The sequence below is a fragment of the Lissotriton helveticus genome, chromosome 1_1 (genome assembly GCF_964261635.1).
Source record: "Lissotriton helveticus chromosome 1_1, aLisHel1.1, whole genome shotgun sequence".
In the NCBI taxonomy this organism is placed as follows: Eukaryota; Metazoa; Chordata; class Amphibia; order Caudata; family Salamandridae; genus Lissotriton; species Lissotriton helveticus.
Window position 1 is genome coordinate 1,423,686,773 of NC_136057.1, and position 24,306 is coordinate 1,423,711,078.

General features: G+C 48.0%; 1 protein-coding gene across 1 annotated transcript in view; it reads right to left on the minus strand.

The window, feature by feature from the left end:
* The window catches only part of STX10 (syntaxin 10), a 145,663-nt gene that overhangs the window by 73,174 nt on the left and 48,183 nt on the right, over positions 1-24,306 (minus strand). Inside the window, exon 5 of the mRNA XM_078685314.1 lies at positions 24,160-24,276. Coding sequence (XP_078541440.1) covers positions 24,160-24,276 — 117 coding nt within the window. The remainder of the gene's footprint in view (positions 1-24,159; positions 24,277-24,306) is intronic.

The window sequence follows — 24,306 nt, forward strand, 5'->3', positions numbered from 1 at the left end:
CCCTTGGATCGCACCGGACACTTCTCTTCTGGACGCCTGCAGCATCTTCATCTTCAGGCACCATCGAACTGCGTGACGAAACCCGACACACTTTGGCACCTATGCACCCGCTTCCTGTGGGTGAGGTAACTTACTAGCGCCGGTGTTCTTACACTGGTACACACCTCTAGTGCCTAAGTCTAAAGTTTGGTAGTCCTAGTCCAGTCGGAAGACTCCTTTTGCAATAACTTTGTAACTTTTACGCACCATTGACTTTACATTGGTGCAATCCGTGCTTCCCGCACTGCACCCGAATCCCGCGGGCTACTCCCATCCTAACTGTGGTTAGTCCAGTGTAGTCCCAGCGATTCCCAAGGCCCTAGGCCTTACCCCCGATTGATTAGTGATTGTTATACCACTTTTTTGATATATGGCTTGAGTGGCCACCGGCCTCATCCAAAAACGTGCAACTTGTCTATGTAATACTGTGCTTTTATTTAAACGCTTGTGCTTCATTGCTCATAAACAGTAGTGGGGATTATTCTAAGAATAAATACATATATTTTGATAATATAAAACTTGTGTGGTGTCCTTTCATTTGATATTACAGGATTGTATATGGTAAAACAGCTGGCTTCACATGTCCTTTGGAGTTAAGCCTTTAAGGCTGCTTAGTCCATGCTACCCCTAGGATAGCTTGTCTATAAGGTTGACTTACAACCACCACCATAAGGGATTGTTTGGACTGATTCAGGGTGCCCACAGAACTGTGGACATCATATACCAGGCCAACTTCTCACATTGGTGAGCAGCGGTACGGATTTGAGCTTGCTGTTGTTTTACCTTTGCAATCTTTTTATCAAATTGAAAGATCACATTACGTACCATAGGTACATATAAATAAAAGCTTAGCATATTTGAGTTCTACTGAACTTAGTGGTTGTAGGTAGAAGGGCTTAGCACACCCTGACTACAACTCACTAGTAAGGGACAGTAGGAAAACACTTGGTGTAGGTAGGTGCATCACTTACACCACACTAGAGTCATGTCTGGCACAGGTGAAGCTACAGGCCCTCTACCTGTGAAGGTTGACCCTCCACAGGCAACCTCCAGCTATGACAAATTCAGCTACAAAGACTTGAGTGCCTTGTGCACTGCAAGGAAGCTGAGAAAGGGTCACAACCCTACCATTCCTATCATGATAGCCATCCTAGAAAAGGATGACCTTGAGAAAGCTAGAGTAGCTCCCTCAGGATCAGGAGATGGAGTGAACCCCCTAGATACTGAGAACACCTCCCCAGAAGTAGAAAATGAGGAGGTAGACCCTGAATCAGAAGGTGAAGAGTCAGATCATGGTCAAGGGGATAACCAGGTACCAGTGGGAAGGCTTAGCCAAGCCAACTTGGACCTACATGGAAATGGAGAGGGCCAGCACCTCCCCAGAGTACATAACAGGATTCTCCCAGGCAATAGGAGAGAGAGAAGCCCTTCAAGGGATTCTCACATTTCTAGTGCCTCCAGAGAATCACAGAGAGGAATGACTTCCCCTCAAAGAAGAGAGCATAAGGCCAGGATGAGAGCAGTGAATCTCCAAATAGAGAGGAATTAGCCCTGGCCCAAGCTAGACTCGCTCTTGCAAGAGAGCAGAGATTGAGTGGGGAGACTCCCACTGGTGGCAGCATTATCCCAAAGGATAAAGACAGGTCCTATGATCATAGAAACCTGAGTAAGATTGTGCGCCCCCTACAGACATGGGGATGATATCCACAAATGGATAACTGCTCTTGAGAGGGCTTGCGTGGTACAGCAGGTCCCTGAAGATCAGTGGGCAGCAATCTTGTGGTTCTCCTTTTCTGAGAAAGGGAGAGGTAAGCTCCTCGCAGTTAGACCTGAGGATGCTAAAAACTACTCTGTCTTGAAGAGTGCTCTTATTGAAGGGTTTGACCTAACCACTGAGCAATACATGTTGTTGTTCAGAGACACCCAAAAAGCACAGACTCAAGACTGGACTGATTTTGTTGATTGTGCCACTAAGGCTCTGGAGGGTTGGTTGCAGGGAAGTAAAGTCTCAGACTATACAGGATTGTACAATCTTATAATGAGAGAGCAGATCCTTAATAACTGTCAAAACCAGCTATTGCATCAACACCTTGTAGACTCTGATCTGACCTCTTCCCAAGAATTGGGAAAGAAGGCAGACAAATGGGTCAGAACAATGGTTAAGCAGAAACCCCAGAACCAAGGAGGTGATCAGAAGAAAGCAGACCAAAAGGGTGGTAATCAGAAAGATAAAGACCAGAAGTCTTCTACAGGCCCCCAAACTAATAATAAGGAGGGTGGTTCCCAAAATGGAAAGAAGAAGAAGAATGATGGCCCAAAGAAACCTTGGTGCAACTTTTGCAAGTTCACTTCTCATTGGGGGAGTGAATGCACTAAGAGAAATCCAGTTGCTACTACTGCAGTCCCTAAGACACCTGCACCCCCTAGTACAGTTAGCAGTGGTAGTACACAACCCAAGGCTATAGTAGGGTTAACCCCGGGTACTGAGATGGAGACTGGCTTAGTCAGGATCCCTACTCAGGCAGTTCTGATCTGTGAGGGGGACCTAGCCATGTCCTCTACTATAAGTCCTAGTAACCTAGGCAAGTACAGGCAGACACCTTTAATTAATGAGAAATTGGCTCAGGCCTACAGGGACACTTGTGCCAGTGTCACTATGGTGACACCTAACGTTGTGGACCCTGAACAGATGATACTAGGTGAGAATTACCTAGTGACCAATGCTAGCAATGCCACTACTACACATAGTGTGGCTGTTGTTAATTTCTCCTGGGGAGGGGTAACTGGCCTCAAAAGAGTTGTTGTTAGTACAGACCTCCCAGTTGACTGTTTGTTGGGCAATGATCTGGAGGAATCAGTATGGTCAGAAGTGGAGTACAGGACTCATGCAGAAATAGGGATTTCAGCCCATGTCCTTGCTGTAACCAGGTCCCAGGCCAAGAAGTGCCTACCTGAACCTGTGGTGGATCTTGAAACAATAGACCAACCACAACCCAAGAGAAGGAGCAAGAGGGTGAAGGCAGAGCCTTCCCACTTGCCCCAGGTTGAGGATCAGACCTCACAGGAGGGTGATTCTGTGATCCAAGAGGAGACTGTCTCTGAAGAGCTTGAACCTGATCAGGTTGAGTTTCTGGGGACAGGGGGACCCTCAAGGGCAGACCTGGGGCAGGCTCAGTTGACTTGCCCTTCACTGGAACCCCTCAGACAGCAAGCTGCTGCTGAGGCTGCAGGGAATGCTCAAGGTACCCATTCAGTGTATTGGGATGATGGGCTCCTTTATGCAGAGGCTAGAGACTCCAAGGCTGGTGCAACCAGGAGGTTGACCATACCTTTGCAATTTAGGGGCTTCCTTCTAACCTTGGCCCATGATATTCCCCTAGCAGGACACTTAGGCCAGAACAAGACTTGGGACAGGCTTGTCCCTCACTTTCACTGGCCTCATATGTCAGAGGATACAAAGGAGTTTTGTCGCTCCTGTGTCACCTGCCAAGCCAGTGGCAAATCAGGTGGCACAACAAAGGCCCCCCTTATACCTCTACCTGTGGTGGGGGTGCCCTTTGAGAGAGTTGGGATTGACATTGTTGGACCAATGGATCCCCAAACAGCATCTGGGCACAGATTTATCCTGGTGGTAGTGGATCATGTCACCAGGTACCCAGAGGCAATTCCCCTGAGGACCACAACAGCTCCTGTTGTGGCAAGGGCCCTACTTGGAGTTTTCTCCAGAGTGGGCTTTCCAAAGGAGGTACTTTCAGACAGAGGTACAAACTTTATGTCTGGATACTTAAAGGCAATGTGGAAGGAGTGTGGAGTGAACTACAAGTTCACCACACCCTATCACCCACAGTGTAATGGGCTTGTTGAAAGGTTCATCAAGACCCTCAAGGGAATGATAAAAGGATTACCTGAAAAGCTCAGGCGTAGATGGGGACATCCTTTTACCCTGCTTACTCTTTGCTTACAGAGAGGTCCCAAGGAAAGGGGTTGGCTACAGCCCTTTTGAACTTTTGTTTGGCCACCCTGTGAGGGGTCCATTGTATCTTGTGAGGGAAGGATGGGAGTTACCTCTTAAAAAGCCCAAACTTGATATTGTGGACTATGTGCTTGGTCTCCGCTCCAGGATGGAGAAAGCATCCAAAAACCTGGAGGCCAGCCAAGAATTACAGAAAGCTTGGCATGACCAAAAGGCTGTGCTGACTGAGTACCAGGCAGGACAGAAGGTGTGGGTGTTGGAGCCAGTGGCCCCAGCAGCACTCCAGGACAAATGGTCTGGACCCTACACCATAATGGAAAAGAAGGGGGAAGTCACCTACATGGTGGACTTTGGAACCCCTAGGAACTCCCACAGGGTGATCCATGTGAACAGACTGAAAGCATTTGTTGACAGGGAAAGCATGGGCTTGCTCATGGCTACAGATGAGGAACAGGAGGAAGAGAGTGACCCTCTCCCAGACCTGCTTTCCCAAAACCCTGATGATGGCTCAGCTGATGGAGTAGCCTTGGCAGGCAGCCTCACTGACCAGCAACAGATGGACTGCAGACAAGTTTTGCAAGCCCATAGACACATGTTTTCACTCACACCCAATCAGACTACCTGGTGCACCCATGTGATGGACACTGGTGATAGTCCACCTGTGAAGAACAAAATTTACAGGCAACCTGACCATGTCAGAGATTGTATCAAGGCTGAGGTGCAGAAAATGTTAGAACTTGGAGTGATGGAACCATCAGAGAACCCCTGGGCCAGCCCAGTAGTCCTTGTACCAAAACCTCATACCCAAGATGGAAAGAGAGCATTGAGACCTCTATAGTCCACACAAAATCTCATTTCTGTCACTAGGACAGATGCTCATCCCATTCCAAGGGCAGATGAGCTGCTCATTGACAAATTGGCTTCTGCCAAGTTTCTGAGCACATTTGATCTGACAGCTGGCTATTGGCAAATCAGGTTAACTGAGAAGTCAAAGGCCAAGACAGCATTCTCTACCCCCAGTGAGCATTATCAGTTTGTGGTGATGCCCTTTGGTTTGAAGAATGCACCTGCCACCTTCCAAAGGTTGGTGAATCAAGTCCTTTCTGGGTTGGATGACTTTTGTGCAGCAGATCTAGATGATATTGCTGTCTTTAGCTCTACCTGGGAGGATCACCTGATCCACCTGAAGAAGGTTCTGGAGGCCCTGCAAAAGGCAGGCCTGACTATCAAGGCTACCAAGTGCCAGATAGGGCAGAGCAAGGTTGTGTACTTGGGCCACCTAGTAGGTGGGGGTCAAGTTCAACCATTGGAGAGCAAGATCCAGGCCATACAGGACTGGGCTCCTACAACTACCCAGACACACGTCAGAGCCTTCTTGGGCCTGACTGGGTATTATAGGAAGTTTGTAAAGAACTATGGGTCCATTGTGACACCATTAAATGATTTGACATCCAAGAAGATGCCCAAAAAGGTTCAGTGGACAGTTAGCTGTCAAAAGGCATTTGATGACCTGAAGAAGGCCATGTGCTCTGCACCTATCATGAAGAGTCCTGACTACTCCAAACAGTTCATTTTTCAAACAGATGCTTCTGAGTTGGGGATGGGAGCTGTGCTTTCACAACTCAATGTAGATGGTCAAGACCAGCCCATTGCTTTTATTAGCAGAAGGCTGACCCCTAGAGAGAAACGTTGGTCAGCTATTGAGAGGGAGGCCTTTGCTGTGGTTTGGGCCCTGAAGAAGTTGAGGCCATACTTGTTTGGCACTCACTTCCTAATTCAGACAGACCATAAGCCCCTCTTGTGGCTCAATCAGAAGAAGGGTGAAAACCCCAAACTGCTCAGGTGGTCCATTTCCCTACAGGGGATGGACTTTACAGTGGAGCACCGCCCAGGGACTGACCATGGTAATGCAGATGGTCTCTCCAGGTACTTCCACTTAGAACATGAAGACTTATCTGGTCAAGGTTAAGTTTAATGTCCCTGCGTTTGGGGGGGGGGTTATGTAGGAGAGTAGGGTCTGCTATCCTATGGTCACCCCAATTTTTGCTTTTTGCTTCACTGGTTTTCGACTTAATGTGGCTGTGGGCCTGCTAATCAGACCCACAGCCTGCTGTTCTCTCTCTAAATTCACAGACATGTACTATAGGTACATAACCAATTTGGTACTGGACACCTTGTCAGCCCCTATACAGTGCACTATAGGTGCCAAGGGCATAGGTGCATCCAAGGCCTACCAAGGGCTGCAGCATATCTTTTTTTAAATTTCCCCTTTTAGAGGGCAGACATTCAAGATAAAACTTTGTCACGAACATGGGTTAGATTAGTTAGGCATGTATTACCGGCCTGTCTCTACACTTATAACTCCCGGCCCATGTTACTTGTAATGCACACAGGGTGCTGATTGAACTTACTTTTTGCTATAGCAGGGATAGCTTATATTACATTGAGTACTTTTTTCTCTCTGTTTTTTCGGGTAGGGAGAGTCACCCTTTTAGGCTCAAGAGTATTGATCAGCATGTGAACCATACTACTTTTTAGCTCATTCTATACAGAATGGGACTTGCTTAAAAGTCAGACAGAAAATATATTGTGTCACAATACTTATAGGCTCTGCCTAGCGACATATTAATCTCACATGTTACTTGCCGTTTTTGGCTTTGCTGCCCAATTCCTGTCTCAGTCAGCTCATTTTTTTGTCTCCCCCCTAGGCCTACTGATGTCCAGTGCCCACAACTTCGTCTAAAGTGGTATATATATTATTATATCCATTGGACATTTGAATTTAACACAGGTAATAGCCTATGATGATAGGTGACATTTGTCTTCTCCGCAGGTTATGTATTCTACTCTTGTCTTTTGACAGTTGTTAATACCATTTAGGGACCCATTGGTATTATGACTCCACACATTATGTGAACAATGATGTCTCCACTTTTCTATTTCTTGAGGGTATTTTACACCCCTAGTTTACATTTTGACTTATGAAGCCTCTTTTGGATTTACATGTTTCAGATTTACAGGATCTATAAATATTTTTCTACTACGAGGCAACACTGATCCTAATGATTCTGCATCACCCACATCTGATAGCTTCCGAGACCTAACAAGTAAGTTTAATGCACCAAGAGACTTAGTTTTGCTAAGTTTTATACCTGTTCAGGCACCTCATTGTGTATTCTCCTTCTCCCTCCCTCCCCTCTTTTCATTTGATTTTTAACCCGAATCGGATCTGAAGACTCGGCAAATTTATACAACAAGCCTTTACAAAGATTTCCGACACTTGAAAAGGCACCTCATAGACTCTTAATGTGGACTATAGACTGAAAAGCATTACTTTTGAGTAAACAAGGTATTTTAGTTTTGATATTTTTAAGAATCTCGTTCCACCGTATCCATGGTTCTAGTCTTCCTGCTCTCTCCTCTTTCTTTCCCTTTTTGCTTACATCTTTGCTATATATCATCTAATCAAAATCAATAATAGATTCAAAACATGGTTTTTGATATTCCCATATGAGCCTCAATTGTTCTCCATTGTTTTCTTCTCCCAATTCATTTAGCTGAAATGCTTCTAGATTATTATATTGAAGACTTTAGGGAAATGCTCTCCAGGTGAACTTGAGAAACCACCTTTCAAGTTACTCTCCGTCCCTACAGTTGTCGGCTGATGGGCCGTGTATGAAGAAAGGCGAGCTTAATGGTACAAGCAAAAAGTAGAGTAAACAACCTGTATAGCCGGCCTGAGAAGGTTGTAGGCGGAGAACTGTAATTTACATATGTGACAAAGTGAAATAAATATCTTACACCAAAAAAAAAAAAAAAAGTTACTCTCCGTCTGTCTTTTCAGCATCCGTGGTTTTAATCAAATGAGTAAATTAGGCCTTTTGTTGTTTATGTTTGTATAGGTTGGTTTTTAGGGCTCGCCTGCTGGGCGCATGCGCCTAGCTGGCGAAGCTCTATAGGGGCTTAAACAGACTTTACCCAACTTGGCGATTTGGTGCTGTGCCCGTGGCTTTTAGGTCAATGCGCTTGCGCATTGACCTAAAATGCGCGTGCACATCACCAAATCGCAGTCTGTTCCCTCTGCCGCACTCCTCCCACACCTTTGAAGTGAAGCTTAGCTTCACTTCAAAGGCCCCTGCTGCTTAACACCCTCTCCCCACTCCGCCCCCTCCCCTGCCCGCCATGTCGCATTTCTCCTCCCCCCTCCCCACAGCAATGCCCTCCGTCTGCTTTTATTTTGTGATTATGAGTCACAATGACAGGCGCCCTGCCCGGCGGTGCGAGGTGTGATGCATCTGCCTATCACCACCCGAGCATCTTATCTGAATACATTCCATCGTGTTCTTGAGCTGTGAGTGTAAAGTAAAGCGCCTCGAGGGAGGCTCTAGTCGCTAGTCCTGCTTGAAGGGGGATGGGCGAACAGCTCGTGCTCTTTATGTTGCCCAGCAAGAGCCTGAAATGCTTCCCGTGTGCTTTGAGGAAGGTTTGGTGATTTGCTGCATTTATATAGCGCCTTCTACCAGATGGTCTGAACGTATGTAATCCTCGGTTGGAGAGTGGTGTGCCTCCCAGGTGATATCATTTTCTTAATTCTACATGGAGATGCATGTAAAAAAGGCGACGACCAGCCACGTTTACCCACGTCAATTACATACTATTGTCTGTCGATAGATCGACCCGTTGTCTGTCGTTGCAGTGAAATACATTTGGTTCCATAATACACATTTTTTGAAAGAGCGGAACTTAAAACGCGCTACCTTCACACATTTATGACTACAGTGTCAAAGTCCATTTTTTTACAACGGTACAGCAGAATTGACATGGGAAAAATAGTTTTCTGTCTCAGATTGCACATTGCAAGGACTGTTACACAGGGAAACGTGTCTCTAAAAGTCACATGGCCTCTGTAATGTGATTGTGCCGTTATGCACATTTAACACATTGCACCCTGGTCTTGGTTTAATCGTTTTTAAAAAAAAATAAAACATATATTAATGAAAAATTCAATGGGATGAACCATACATGCAGGTAGAGCAGACTAGAACGTGCTATTTATCACCATTCGCAGCAACATGTTGACCTATATGATGGGAGGTATGGCGCTTCTAGGCACACATCCACCATGACATCCACCGCCACATCCACCACCGCATCCACCACCACATCCACCATCACCACTACATCCACCATCACATCCACCACCACCACATCCACCATCACATCCACCATCACCTCCACATCCACCGCCACATCCACCACCACATCCACCACATCCACCACCACCACATCCACCACCACCACATTCACCACCACCGCATCCACCACCACCACCACACCCACCACCACTACATCCACACCCGCCACCACTACATCCACACCCGCCACCACTACATCCACCACCACATCCACTACAACCACCACCCCATCTACCACTACCACCACCACCGCATTCACCACCACCACCGCATCCACCATCACCACATCCACTGCATCCACCACCACCACATCCACCACCACCACATCCACCACCACCTCCCGCATGACATCCACCGCCACATCCACCACCACATCAACCACCGCCACATCCACCACCACTACCACATCCACCACCACCACCACATCCACCACCACCACCACCACATCCACCACCACCACCACATCCACCACCACCACCACATCCACCACCACATCCACCACCACCACCACATCCACCACCACTTCCACCACCACCGCATCCACCACCACCACATCCACCACCACATTCACCGCATCCACCACCACCACCACATCCACCACCACCACCTCATCCACCACCACCATATCCACCACCACCTCATCCACCACTACCACCACATCCACCACCACCACCACATCCACCACCACCACCACATCCACCACCACCACCACATCCACCACCACCACCACATCCACCACCACCACCACATCGACCACCACCACCACATCCACCACCACATCCACCACCACCACCACCACCACCACATCCACCACCACATCCACCACCACATCCACCACCGCACCCACCACCGCATCCACCACCACCACATCCACCACATCCACCATCACCTCCACATCCACCATGACATCCACCGCCACATCCACCACCACCACATCCACCACCACCACATCCACCACCACCGCATCCACCACCACCGCATCCACCACCACCGCATCCACCACCACCACCACACCCACCACCACCACACCCACCACCACTACATCCACCACCACATCCACTACAACCACCACTACCACCGCATCCACCGCATCCACCACCACCGCATCCACCACCACCGCATCCACCACCACCACATCCACCACCACCACATCCACCACCACCACATCCACCACCACCACATCCACCACCACCACATCCACCACCACCACATCCACCACCACCACCGCAACCACCACCACCACCACCACACCCACCACCACTACATCCACCACCACATCCACTACAACTACCACCACCACCGCATCCATCACCGCATCCACCATCACCACATCCACCGCATCCACCGCATCCACCGCATCCACCACCACCGCATCCACCGCATCCACCACCACCGCATCCACCGCATCCACCACCACCACCACAGCCACCATCCCATCCACCACCACCACCACATCCACCATGACATCCACCGCCACATCCACCACCACATCCACCACATCCACCACCACCACATCCACCACATCCACCACATACACCACCACCGCATCCACCACCACCGCATCCACCACCACCGCATCCACCACCACCACCACACCCACCACTACATCCACCACCACATTCACTACAACCACCACCCCATCCACCACTACCACCACCGCATCCACCACTACCACCACCACCGCATCCACCACCACCACCGCATCCACCATCATCACATCCACCGCATCCACCACCACCACATCCACCACCACATCCACCACCACATCCACCACCACCACATCCACCATCACCACCACATCCACCACCACATCCACCTCCACATCCACCACCACCGCATCCACCACCATCACCGCATCCACCACCATCACATCCACCGCATCCACCACCACCACATCCACCACCACCACATCCACCACCACCACATCCACCACCACCACCGCAACCACCACCACCACCACCACACCCACCACCACTACATCCACCACCACATCCACTACAACTACCACCGCATCCATCACCGCATCCACCATCACCACATCCACCGCATCCACCACATCCACCGCATCCACCACCACCGCATCCACCGCATCCACCACCACCGCATCCACCGCATCCACCACCACCACCACAGCCACCATCCCATCCACCACCACCACCACATCCACCATGACATCCACCGCCACATCCACCACCACATCCACCACATCCACCACCACCACCACCACCACATCCACCACATACACCACCACCGCATCCACCACCACCGCATCCACCACCACCACCACACCCACCACTACATCCACCACCACATTCACTACAACCACCACCGCATCCACCACTACCACCACCACCGCATCCACCACTACCACCACCACCGCATCCACCACCACCACCGCATCCACCATCATCACATCCACCGCATCCACCACCACCACATCCACCACCACATCCACCACCACATCCACCACCACCACATCCACCATCACCACCACATCCACATCCACCTCCACATCCACCACCACATCCACCTCCACATCCACCACCACCGCATCCACCACCATCACCGCATCCACCACCATCACATCCACCGCATCCACCACCACCACATCCACCACCACATCCACCATCACCTCCACATCCACCATCACCTCCACATCCACCATCACCTCCACATCCACCATCACCTCCACATCCACCATCACCTCCACATCCACCATCACCTCCACATCCACCATGACATCCACCACCGCCACATCCACCACCGCCACATCCACCACCGCCACATCCATCACCGCCACATCCACCACCGCCACATCCATCACCGCCACATCCATCACCGCCACATCCATCACCATCACATCCACCATCACATCCACCACCACATCCACCACCACATCCACCACCACCACATCCACCACCACATCCACCATGACATCCACCACAACCACCACCCCATCCACCACCACCACCGCATCCACCACCACCACCACCGCATCCACCACCACCACATCCACCGCATCCACCACCACCGCATCCACCACATCCACCATCACCACCACATCCACCATCACATCCACCACCACATCCACCATCACATCCACCATCACCTCCACATCCACCATGACATCCACCGCCACATCCACCACATCCACCACCACCGCATCCACCACCACTACATCCACCACCACATCCACCATCACCTCCACATCCACCATGACAACCACCACCCCATCCACCACCACCCCATCCACCACTACCACCACCACCGCATCCACCACCACCACGGCATCCACCATCACCACATCCACCGCATCCACCACCACCACATCCACCGCATCCACCACCACATCCACCGCATCCACCACCACATCCACCCTCACCACCACATCCACCCTCACCACCACATCCACCCTCACCACCACATCCACCCTCACCACCACATCCACCCTCACCACCACATCCACCCCCACATCCACCATGACCTCCACATCCACCACCACATCGACCACCACATCCACCACCACCACATCTACCACCACATCCACCACCACCACCACATCCACCACTTCCACCACCACCGCACCCACCACCACCACAGCCACCACCACATCCACCACCACATCCACCACCAACTCCACCACCTCATCCACCACCACATCCACCACCACCACATCCACCACCACCACATCCACCACCACATCCACCACCTCATCCACCACCGCATCCACCACCACCACATCCACCACACCCACCACCATCACTTCCACCACCACATCCACCACCACTTTCACAACCACCACATCCACAACCACCACATCCACCACATCACCACCACATACACCACCTCCACCACCACCACATCCACCACCACATCCACCCCCTCATCCACCACCATCACCACCACATCCACCATCACCACCACATCCACCACCACCATATCACCCAGATCCACCACTACCACATCTATATGTGTGTGTGTGTGTGTGGCTCTGTGTGTGTGTGTAGGTGCAAATGCAATGTTCTTGGATTTTCGTCACAATAAAATACACTGAACATAATCTTCACAAAAGTTATTTAAAAACGTTTAAGCTATTACCATTATAAATTACAATAACTTTTATTTAAGTATTAATTATTTACAAAATTAAAAGCCATTGTTATTTGTAATATCAAGACATCTAAGTCACGTAAATACAACACACATTGCATTACAAATGCTATAGGTGTCACATTTGCAAAAGTTAACACTATTGACATTGTAACTGACAAAGCTATTAATTTTGCTACTTTCAAAACCAACACATAAATAAAAAAAGTGTCATTTACAATACCAATAGCTCAAACTTTCCTAATGCGAGACCTATTGCATTTCCAATGCTTGTTTAAAAATACAGGCCTATTTTTTAATTAGGGATGTCGCATTTACCTTTTCTCAGGCTGAAAACTGAGTTTATGTAAGTGCTGTTAAAACCTTGTGTGTAATTTGTTGTTTTGTATGAATATTTATTGTAAATATAAGTAAAACAACCGCAAAGGTGCACCACAAAGAGCAAGAAATAGGTTCAAATGATATTAATGAAAACAAGAGTTTTTTCAAAGAGATGTTGATAATCTTCTAGTAATCTTTATTTTCAATTTTCAGTACAGCCGACGCGTTTCGTCCCTAGCTGGGACTTCTTCAGGGCTTTTGTAAACGTAGTCTGTCACTTTTAGAGCGAATGTATATAGAGAAGGTCCGGAGAACGTCTTCCCAGACTCAATATCCCATTGTGCAAGCTGGTATATATATTTTCATCCAGTTTGAAAAAATCAGGGTTGAACTGTGAAATTTTGATTTAATTAGGACAAAGATTTGCAGGACTCCTAAATACTAAAAAGGGTTGGTCTCACAACCTTACTGTGTGTATAACTCATTTCATGTTCTGTACTCTTTTACGGAATTCCAAAGGACAAGAGGTCCTGTATGTCCCTGGGAAGAGGATGTGGGCACTGTGTTCCAGTAGGCCGTTCGTATTAAAACAGCCGGCGCCCATCCACAAAGCCTTCGTCCCGCCGAAACACCCGCAAGGTCGCTGTGTTTACCTTTTCTCAGGCTGAAAACTGAGTTTATGTAAGTGCTGTTAAAACCTTGTGTGTAATTTGTTGTTTTGTATGAATATTTATTGTAAATATGTTTGTATTAACAGCCCTGAAGAAGTCCCAGTGGGACGAAACGCGTCGGCTGTACGGTGTTAATGGTTGAAAATAAAGACTTATTGAAAAAACAAGAAAAAGATCATCTTTCCGCGATTTATTAGCAATACTGTGTTTTGATGAAAATTGTGGTGCACCTTTGCGGTTGTTTTTCTGTATTTCATTCCCTAGGGAATAGGCACAGTAATGGTGGGTGCCATACAGTGTGCACACAAACCCCTAGTGTAATTTGAGGGGATCATATATTTGCTTGGGGAGAAAGAAAGTCAGGTGCTGTTAGCAGGAAGGGTCCATCGTTATGCTCTATTTTTTATTTCCATATCTTTTGCCACCCCTGGCTGGTACTTAAATCGACACAACTGGCTGTTCACACAGCTGGGGCAAGGTGGTGTACTCACCCCTTGCTTAGATATAGTATACCTATATCTAAACCTATATCTGGACACATATATACCTATCAGTCACTCCTATGGCAGGCCTTTACAATCCTGGAGGCAGAGTGCTTGGTTTTATGTGAGATGGTGCTCTAGCATGAGCTGAGCCTGTCTGCAGTGTTCGGAACCATTTCCTTACTGCTGTTCCAGTGATACTGCCATACCATATACTCTTAAGTGCATTATAATCCTCGCAGTTAATGCTAACTTTGGTTTGGCTTTATCAAAACATGTCGTGTTTGGTGTCATACACTTTGGAATACTACCCCCTCGCCAGTTCTGGCGACGGGGGTAGCATTCCACCCTTCTAGAGGGAGAAGACATGTTACTTTACTGAAAACGCGGTTAATCCTAACGAGAGCCCCAGCATCACAAAATGGATGCTGCTGCCACAGACACATGTCTGACCTCCTGCTGCTGACCGAAACTTGGCAGAGGACGCCTGGACAAAGGGTTTCCTGTCACAGGGAGGTGTCACACCACCCCAGACAGGAGATAGTGGATTGTAGCAGGGAGGGTTGAAAGAAACTAGACACTGCCTGGGGCACACAAGGTGTCACTGGGCAGATTCCAGTCAAACCGGTTCTGGGGCACTCCAGCCCCAGTCTTGGCGGCAAACTGGACAAAGGAAAGGGGTGTAACCACCCCCTTCCTGGGTCCCACCCATAGGAGGGACCTAGCAGGTAATCCAGCCCCCAGATTTGGAATATAGGTGGGAGCAGTGCCAATGCACATCAGATTATCCTGACTGAAACTTATGAAACGAAACTCTGGACCCTTCGACATCCCACTCGACGTGGAAGACTGAAGAATCTCCCTTGTGGTCAAGGAGTGACCACCCTGTGCAAACAGGCACCATCCAGCACCTCGACGTTTGCTTTGTTGCAGTTCCCGCCGGAACTCGAGTGACAGAGACTGACAAGAGCCAGCTATCCTGCCTTCCAACAGCCCGATCCACAGTCCATGCAGAGCTGGGACCCGTGGAGGCGACTTGAAGCGTGGGAGCGGCCATCTTGAATAAACCACGAAGCGCTGACCGTGCAGCACCCGAGGCTCCCTCGAAGCTGTGCATTGGAGTTTGAGAAGCTCCAGCCCCGAGCAGCTTTTGCACCGAAGCTCACCCCTCCACACTCGACGAGTGCTGCGTGGGGCCCTTTTGCATTTTCCTGCTTGACGCGTTGGTCCGGTCGCTTGCCCGTTGGCTAGTGGCCCCAGAACCGACGAACCTTCAAACTTGAACTTGACTTGAACAGCTGGTCTGGTTGCTCCAGACTGGCACTCGCTCCCCTAAAAAGGAGCACCCGCTCAGACCTTGCTGGTCCGAGTATTAAGCCATCTTCGAATCCTGCGTGGGTTGCCTTTGCCAAGGCTTGTTGACTCCGATCGTGAAGCCGACACCGCCAACAGCGAGAGCCTTCGTGGGACAGCTCGTGATTCACTCCAGGACATCCTCGGTGCCCCAGAGTCCACGTGGCAGCGGAGACAAGGCACCCGACATCGACCTGATTGCGCCCGACATTGCCTGGTTCCTTCCTGGTTCCTTCCTGTTTCCTTCCTGGTCACTGGCTAGTGACCCAGACTCTGTCTCCTCTGCTTTCAGGTACCCTTCAGCTTCGATCCACCCTTGGATCGCACCGGACACTTCTCTTCTGGACGCCTGCAGCATCTTCATCTTCAGGCACCATCGAACTGCGTGACGAAACCAGACACACTTTGGCACCTATGCACCCGCTTCCTGTGGGTGAGGTAACTTACTAGCGCCGGTGTTCTTACACTGGTACACACCTCTAGTGACTAAGTCTAAAGTTTGGTAGTCCTAGTCCAGTCGGAAGTCTCCTTTTGCAATAACTTTGTAACTTTTACGCACCATTGACTTTACATTGGTGCAAGCCGTGCTTCCCGCACTGCACCCGAATCCCGCGGGCTACTCCCGTCCTAACTGTGGTTAGTCCAGTGTAGTCCCAGCGATTCCCAAGGCCCTAGGCCTTACCCCCGATCGATTAGTGATTGTTATACCACTTTTTTTTTATATATGGTTTGAGTGGCCACCGGCCTCATCCAAAAACGTGCAACTTGTCTATGTAATACTGTGCTTTTATTTAAACGCTTGTGCTTCATTGCTCATAAAGAGAAGTGGGGATTATTCTAAGAATAAATACATATATTTTGATAATATATAACTTGTGTGGTGTCCTTTCATTTGATATTACAGGATTGTATATGGTAAAACAGCTGGCTTCACATGTCCTTTGGAGTTAAGCCTTTAAGGCTGCTTAGTCCATGCTACCCCTAGGATAGCTTGTCTATAAGGTTGACTTACAACCACCACCATAAGGGATTGATACAGGGTGCCCACAGAACTGTGGACATCATATACCAGGCCAACTTCTCACAGATCGGCATAGTAAAAGAGGTGTCAGAGGATCCAAGGAGGGGGTAGAGTAGGAGAGAGTCTAGAAAGGGTTATTTTGGGGATCATAGTAGTGGTATAGGGTTTGGGATAAATGAAAGTGGATGTAAGGGATATATTGAGAGAAGTATAGGCTGAGGAATAGGGTAGTGTACTGGAAATGCTAAATTAGAAGAAAGTGATAAATATATAAATCCATAAGTACCATAAGTTTGTGGATGTGGATGGTGTGGGCTGGGTATTGCTAAATGGGTTAATGGGCAGCATTTCTGGCCCTGGCCAGTATCAAACCAGCTCACACAGGCAACTGCCCTTGTCCTCTCTGCCCTTAGCCTCGACGCCCAGGCTGAGACGGCCTAATCCTGGCCTTTTATAGCCCTAGTAATCAGGTGAACCCTTAGGTCAATGGGAACCCTAGCCCTAACACTATCCAATCACAACACTAGCCCTAAAATCTAGAACCAATAGGAGACCAGGATTTTACAGCCAATCTTAGCCTGAGTCCAAGCACCCAATCAGTTCAAAAACCCTGAGCTCTACATCCAATAGAGGCCCTAGCCCTACTAGTAGTCCCAACCCAAGTCCAAGCAACCAATGGCACAGGAAGCCTTAGTCCCTACTTCCAATAGCAAGCCTAACCCTACGCCTAGTCCAACAACTAGTCCAGCAACCAATCACACCAGAAGCCCTAATCACTACTTCCAATTAAAGGTCTAGCCATAGTCCCACCCTATTCCCAACAACCAATAACATAGGAAGCCCCAGGCCCTACTTCCAATAGAAATCCTAACCCAGACCCTAGCACTAGTCCCAACCCTACATTGATTGAATCACAGACCCAGGAACCAATCAGAACCCTCAAATACCCAACCAATGAGGACACTAAAAAATCCAATAGAAACACCAGATACAACCACCAATCAGTGTACACATGTACCAACCACTAGCAGATCACATAAGGTTCTAGCGACCTCAGACAAGGTTTGCTGGCCAGGGTGTTGGAAGCTGATTCTCCTGTTCAGAATCTCCTAGGAGACAGGCTCAATCCACACTTTGGACTTCTGCAGGTAAAGGCCTCACTAACTTGAAATCTAACAATACTGTTTGAATAAAACTTTACTCCCTCTCCCGACCAAAAAACGCACAATCCCTAGTAAACAGTTTAAACAGCTCACAGAAGCATCCTCTGATGTAGAATATCCCTGTTGTTGGGGGGAGAGGCAGGGGGGCTGGTTTCACTGGCTTCTGAACACAAAATGGTGGCTGGGGGTGCACTGTTTTAACATACAGGTCTTAGCACAGAGCAAAGGAGAAATTTGGAGGGAAAACTGAATTGTCCACAACTTTTGTTTTGGGGAAGAGACAGCACTGGTCTGTCTCCTTACCACTTCCTGGACTCTGCTCACTGCAATCTGGGGCAGAGGTAGGCTGCAACTCACAAGATGGAGGAGAATGATTTGGGGTGCACCCAGCAAAGCCTTAAGGGGCCTGGGCAAGTGTGAGGGTAGGGCTCAGAGTTGCCTAGTAGCTGAATAGCCAATGGTCTGCTGGCTTGTTGGTGGGGGCTGGGGAGCTGCTTCTCCTGTTCAGGATCTCCTAGGAGACAGACAGGCTCAATCCACACTTTGGACTTCTGCAGGTAAAGGTCTCACTAACTTGAAATCTAACAATACTGTTTGAATAAAACTTTACTCCCTCGCCTGGCCAAAAAAAGGAGTGCACAGTCCCTAGTAAACACAGCTTAAACAGCTCACAGAAGCACCCTCTGATGTAGAATATCCCTGTTGCTGGGGGGGTGCTGGTTTTACTGACTTGTGAACACAAAATGGTGGTTGGGGGTGCACTGTTTTAACATACAGGTCTTAGCACAGAGCAAAGGAGAAATGGAGAAATTTGGACAGAAAACTGAATTGTCACCAGGAATGAGAGGGATAAACTACAGAGTTTGGACTGCAAATCCCACAATTAACATGTTAAATGGAAGCAATCATGGGCAGGGAAAACCACAAGTTTAAAACACAAAACAGGTGATAAAATATGCAATCACAAGCAGGTTAAAACTAACATTTTAAACTGTAACAACCACAGGCAAAGACAGTAATCACAGAAAGGGAACATCGTTTTTTTAACAACTTTTGTTTTGGGATAGAGACAGCACTAGTCTGTCTCCTACCACTTCCTGGACTGCAATCTGGGGCAGAGGTAGGCTACAACTCACAAGATGGAGGAGAATGATTTGGGGAGCACCCAGCAAAGTCTTAAGGGGCCTGGGCAAGTGTGAGGGGAGGGCTCAGAGTTGCCTGGCAGCTGAATAGCCAATGGTCTGCTAGCCTAGGGGTGGGGGCTGGGGAGCTGCTTCTCCTGTTCAGGAACTCCTAGGAGACAGACAGGATCGATCCACACTTTGGACTTCTGCAGGAAAAGGCCTTACTAACTTGAAATCTAACAATACTGTTTGAATAAAACTTTACTCCCTCTCCTGGTCAAAATACGAAGTGCACAGTCCCTAGTAAACACAGTTTAAAAAACTCAAAGAAGCACCCTCTGATGTAGAATATCCCTGTTGCTGGGGGGAGGGGGCAGGGGGGCTGTTTTCACTGACTTGTGAACACAAAATGATAGGTGCCCGATCTCTATATCCTCAGGGGCCATGATTCCAAGCTGAGTGTGTGTGGCTCTGGATGAAACACTTGTCCGTCCCCCCCCGCATGCACCTCAGCATTGTTAGTAGGTCCTTACACACTGGCAGTGGTACCACTCTGCCCTGTGCCATCTTTACTGGGTGGGAGAACCAAGTCTGTCCCCCCCTTGTGGGCAGATTAAGATTAGTTTCATGGCTGTCAAAGGTATTGAGAGGGGGAAAGGTGTATGCAGATTTTCCTGACCATTCTATCGACAGGGCATTGCCCAGTGACCTGAAGTTTGTGAATCTGGCTGCAAAGCTTTTGCATTTTGCCTTTTCCTGGGTCAAAAAGAGATCTGAACACGGTGTACTGCACTTCTGAATACATTATCTACCACTTGTTCTTTCAGCTCCCAATCGTGAGGTACTTGCTTGGCTGCTTAAGCTGTTCACCTCTTTATTTTGTATTCCTGCTATATGTATTGCCACCAGTGTCATGAGTCTCTGTATGGCCCATGTCCAAATTTCCTGTGCTAGCGTGGAAAGTCCATGTGACCTTGTCCTTCCTTGTTTGTTGAGGTAAAACATGGTGTTGAGTTGTCCATCTTGAATTGTACTAAACTTCTTGTTATCTGTGTTTAACACACTTGCAATGTTAGGAAGACCATCTTGAATTCCAACACATTTATGTGACTTAATGCAGCTTGTTGACTTCACAGGCCCCTGTTCTTTTGTTTGCCAATGTGGGCCCCACTACTGCGAATGAAAGGTGTAAATTGTGATGATGACCGCAGAAGATGGAAGTTTGAATGGCCTATCTATCATAATGTTGGTTTTGTTGCACCACTGAAGTTCTCTGTGGACTGTATCTGTTACAACCAATACATCCTCCCAACTCACTGTCGCCTATGACCACTAGCTCTGTAGCCACTCATATTATGGTCTCATGTGCCGTTTTTATTGGAATGCAGGAAGTCATTATACACATCAATTTCCCCACTATCTTCACTGTCAGAGCTTGCTATTTCTGGTAAAGGTGAATTTGTTCTGTTAATGCCAGGATTAGTTATGGGTATAAATGAATCCCCCTTGCTCTCAGGTGAGCCGCCACACATGCTAGACATTTTGTGAACACTCTGGTGAAGTGGCGGCTGGTGAAATGTTGAAAAGTTGGGGTAATAAAAACGGACAGGTATTGCGGGTGATGCCAGAACTCCTGAAGTGAGTTGGAAAGACCTTCAGGCAGCATTTTTAGAAAGCATTGTGGTGCGTTTAACTACATATTTCCCAATTAAAATAAATGAAACGTTATCGGTCTAAAAGTCAGTTCAAACCAGGCAGTCCAACCGAGGTATATTTAACTTTTAAAAAAGAGAGCATGTCTATTAGTGGGACATTGCGCGCTCTAATGTACTAGCCGCCCCATCTCTGGTGATAGGTTTTATCCCAAATGGCAAAACACTGGACTGGTAATGTACCTTGTCCATGTCTAAACAAAGGATTTTCTTGTGTCCGCTGTTCAGCATCTGTAGGTATGCATCCTTGAGGTCTATAGTTGCCAAGTAGTCTCCCTTCTTCAGTTGTTAAATGGCCTCTTGCAGAGTCATCATCTTCATTTTTTGGGTCTTGACGTGTTTGTGAAAGACTCTCCAGTCTAAGATGGTTCTCAAAGTCCTGTATGGCTTTGGTATGAGGATGTAAACGCAGTATACTCCCAACTCATCTCTTCTACTAGAACTCTTCTGCTTTCACCAGTTTGCGCAATAGATCCTTTAAATCCTCTTTGAGGCTACATTGTTCTTCGTTATTCATCATCTTTCATTTTGGGCCGACGTTTGGAGGATGTTTTAGTAGTTTGATATAGTCTCCATGTTGGATAATGTTTAGAATCCACTTGTTGGAAGTGATGGCGCTCCATTGTTAGAGGAATTCTCTGATTCTCCCCTCCACTCTGCTAGTGGACCCCCTGGTGTAGAGTCACTTACTGGAGGGTCCTGTCCGCCTTGAGATTGATCCTCTACCTCACACAAGATGCCTGCACTGCTACTGGTTGGACCCCTCCCCTTCTGGGAGGGCTTTTACTTAGAGTGTGTGCTCCTCTAAAGAGTCCCTTGGATTAAAAAGCTCTCACTGATCTTGCAGTCATTTGTTTCATATTCTGGAGAGCCTTATCCATTAGATTTTCAGTCAGGGTAACTGCAGTGAAAGGCATGTTGATGACTACCGCCTGTACTTCCTGCTTGAAACCAGGCACCTGCAAACAAGCAAGTCTCCTCAAGGGTTGCCTGAACAGAATAGTCTACTAAAAGCCTCTCCTGCATCCAAAGCTGATTTTAAACTGGTATTTCCCTCCAGTATCACACTCTTTGCTCTGGTTTACACTGGTCAGGAGGATGTTGTATCAAATCTTCAATTTCTTCCCTATACTGATCTCTGCCATCTCTGTACACTAGCGTTTCTTGTGGGGAAGTGGTCCCTTGGTTTGTCAGTGCATTTGCTCTTTTCTGAGCTGTGGTTACAATAATGGAGTCTACCTTCACACTACCCCTAATGTAGGCTAGGTCTTAAGAAGATAGATTATATTTTTCTTTAAACTCTGGTGATCACTATCTTATCAACAGCTGGCTCCTTAAAAGCTCCCCTTCCTTGGTCCAGAATGCTAGGTAGGATTGAAATGTATTAGTTCTTCCTTTCAGAGGGCATGAGAGCTCCCCTCGCCCCAACAGGATTTAGGCTGAACCTCCTCTAATTTTATTCCATACTGGTCTACAGCTCTCTTGATTACTGTGTTGTATGTGGACGTATTATCTGGTGGGGAGGCTCTTGAGGGATATGCATCTACTTCCTCTTCTGGGGAGTCTATTTCAACATTCTGCCACCCTTCATATATTGAGCCTTCCCCACCAAAGAACTCCTGTTCAACCGGACCTTCACTGGGTTGCCCTTTGTATTCATAGATCTCCAAGACTGGCTCCTCTGTAGGTTCAGGTGCAGCTGGAGCCTCCAGTTATGGTGGCTCTATATTTGGTTCTTTCGCTAAAAGAACTTTCCCTTGCGGAGGAATGCTAGGGATCTTGTATACCTTTACGGAATTATCAAGTCCTTTTTCCATGGAAGCAAAGCCAACTTTAAGCCTCTGTTTCTTTCACTCAACTTTTTTGTTTGATGTTCTTTTCTTTGGTGTTGAAGGTTCTGTTTTACTAACTTTCTTCTCCCTCCTGCCCCCTCGATTGCCCTTTGGAGTTGAGGCCAGATTTGAGGTTTTGCCATCAGCAGAATACTTAAACTTGCATCTGTGAGGCTCTCTGAGTTTTTGTGTACCCTCAAGTACCAAAACCTTTGGCGAACAGGTGGTTTTGGAGTGTTTCGACTCAGATTGTTTCTGCTCAGTGCCCAAGCCCTGTTGTGTAGTTTCCCCGACACTTGTGGCCCTTCACAGGTCGAATTCTCCAGCGCCTTTTCCTGTTTGCCGGAGATTTTATTTTCAATGTCTGTAGATTTTCAGTACACCAGTTCTGTTCCCTCCAGGTTTCCCTCCTTTCAGTTCATCCCTGGGGTGTGTTTCTGCGTCAGTGCTATCGTGTGGTGGGCCCTCGGTTGCTTCTCCCTCACGTTCGGCGTCCTAGATTGAAAGTCAAAACATGCTTTGCAGTCCTCTTGATTGATGGTCCCTCAGCAAATAGATTACAGATTGTGTGAAATAGTGATGGTAGCTAGGACAGGACCGAAAAGGGGTGTGCTCCATACCCTCTTTTCATTCTCTGCCCAAATCTGTTGATGTCCTTGTGGGCCCTTCAGTGTCTTTTTGTGTTTCCCCTTCATGTCTGTTGGTAGCTGAAGACTCTTCACCTTAATCTAGTGTTTTGCAGTATTTTTCCAATAAAAACTGCTTTCCTGCTTTTCTACCCAGAGCTCTCACTCGTGCTTCCAGACCCAATGGTGGAAATAAAGAATCTAAAGATGGTGACCATGCATTCAAGTAGGGACATAGCACTAAATGGTCAACGCGGACAACCACACAAAAAAAGAACAAAAAAAAGGTAGAAAAACACTATTGCGTACCCAGGCGCCATATAGTGGTATAACGTACAGCATGTGAATCCAAGAAAGATTAACGCTGCCAACTGGGGAGTTCTGCTGTTGGCCATGAGGCTGTTAAGAGATTCTACAGTGGTTACAGGTATGAGTTGCACAGATAGTTCTGAAAGTTGTGGCAAGAGTGATAGGTCCTTATCTACAGCTAGAAGATAAAATTCTGCTTCTGGTGCTTTTTAGTATGCGGGGTCTCACCTGTTGCTGAGCCTGCTGGTCCTCTACGTAACGGGAATTAGCGGAGATGAGCTCTTCATCCAAACGGCTGTACCGATCTGTATATGGCTTCGGAGCCACATTTCCACCAACAAGCATCTGCCCAAATTTAGAAACAGAAGCAAGAAA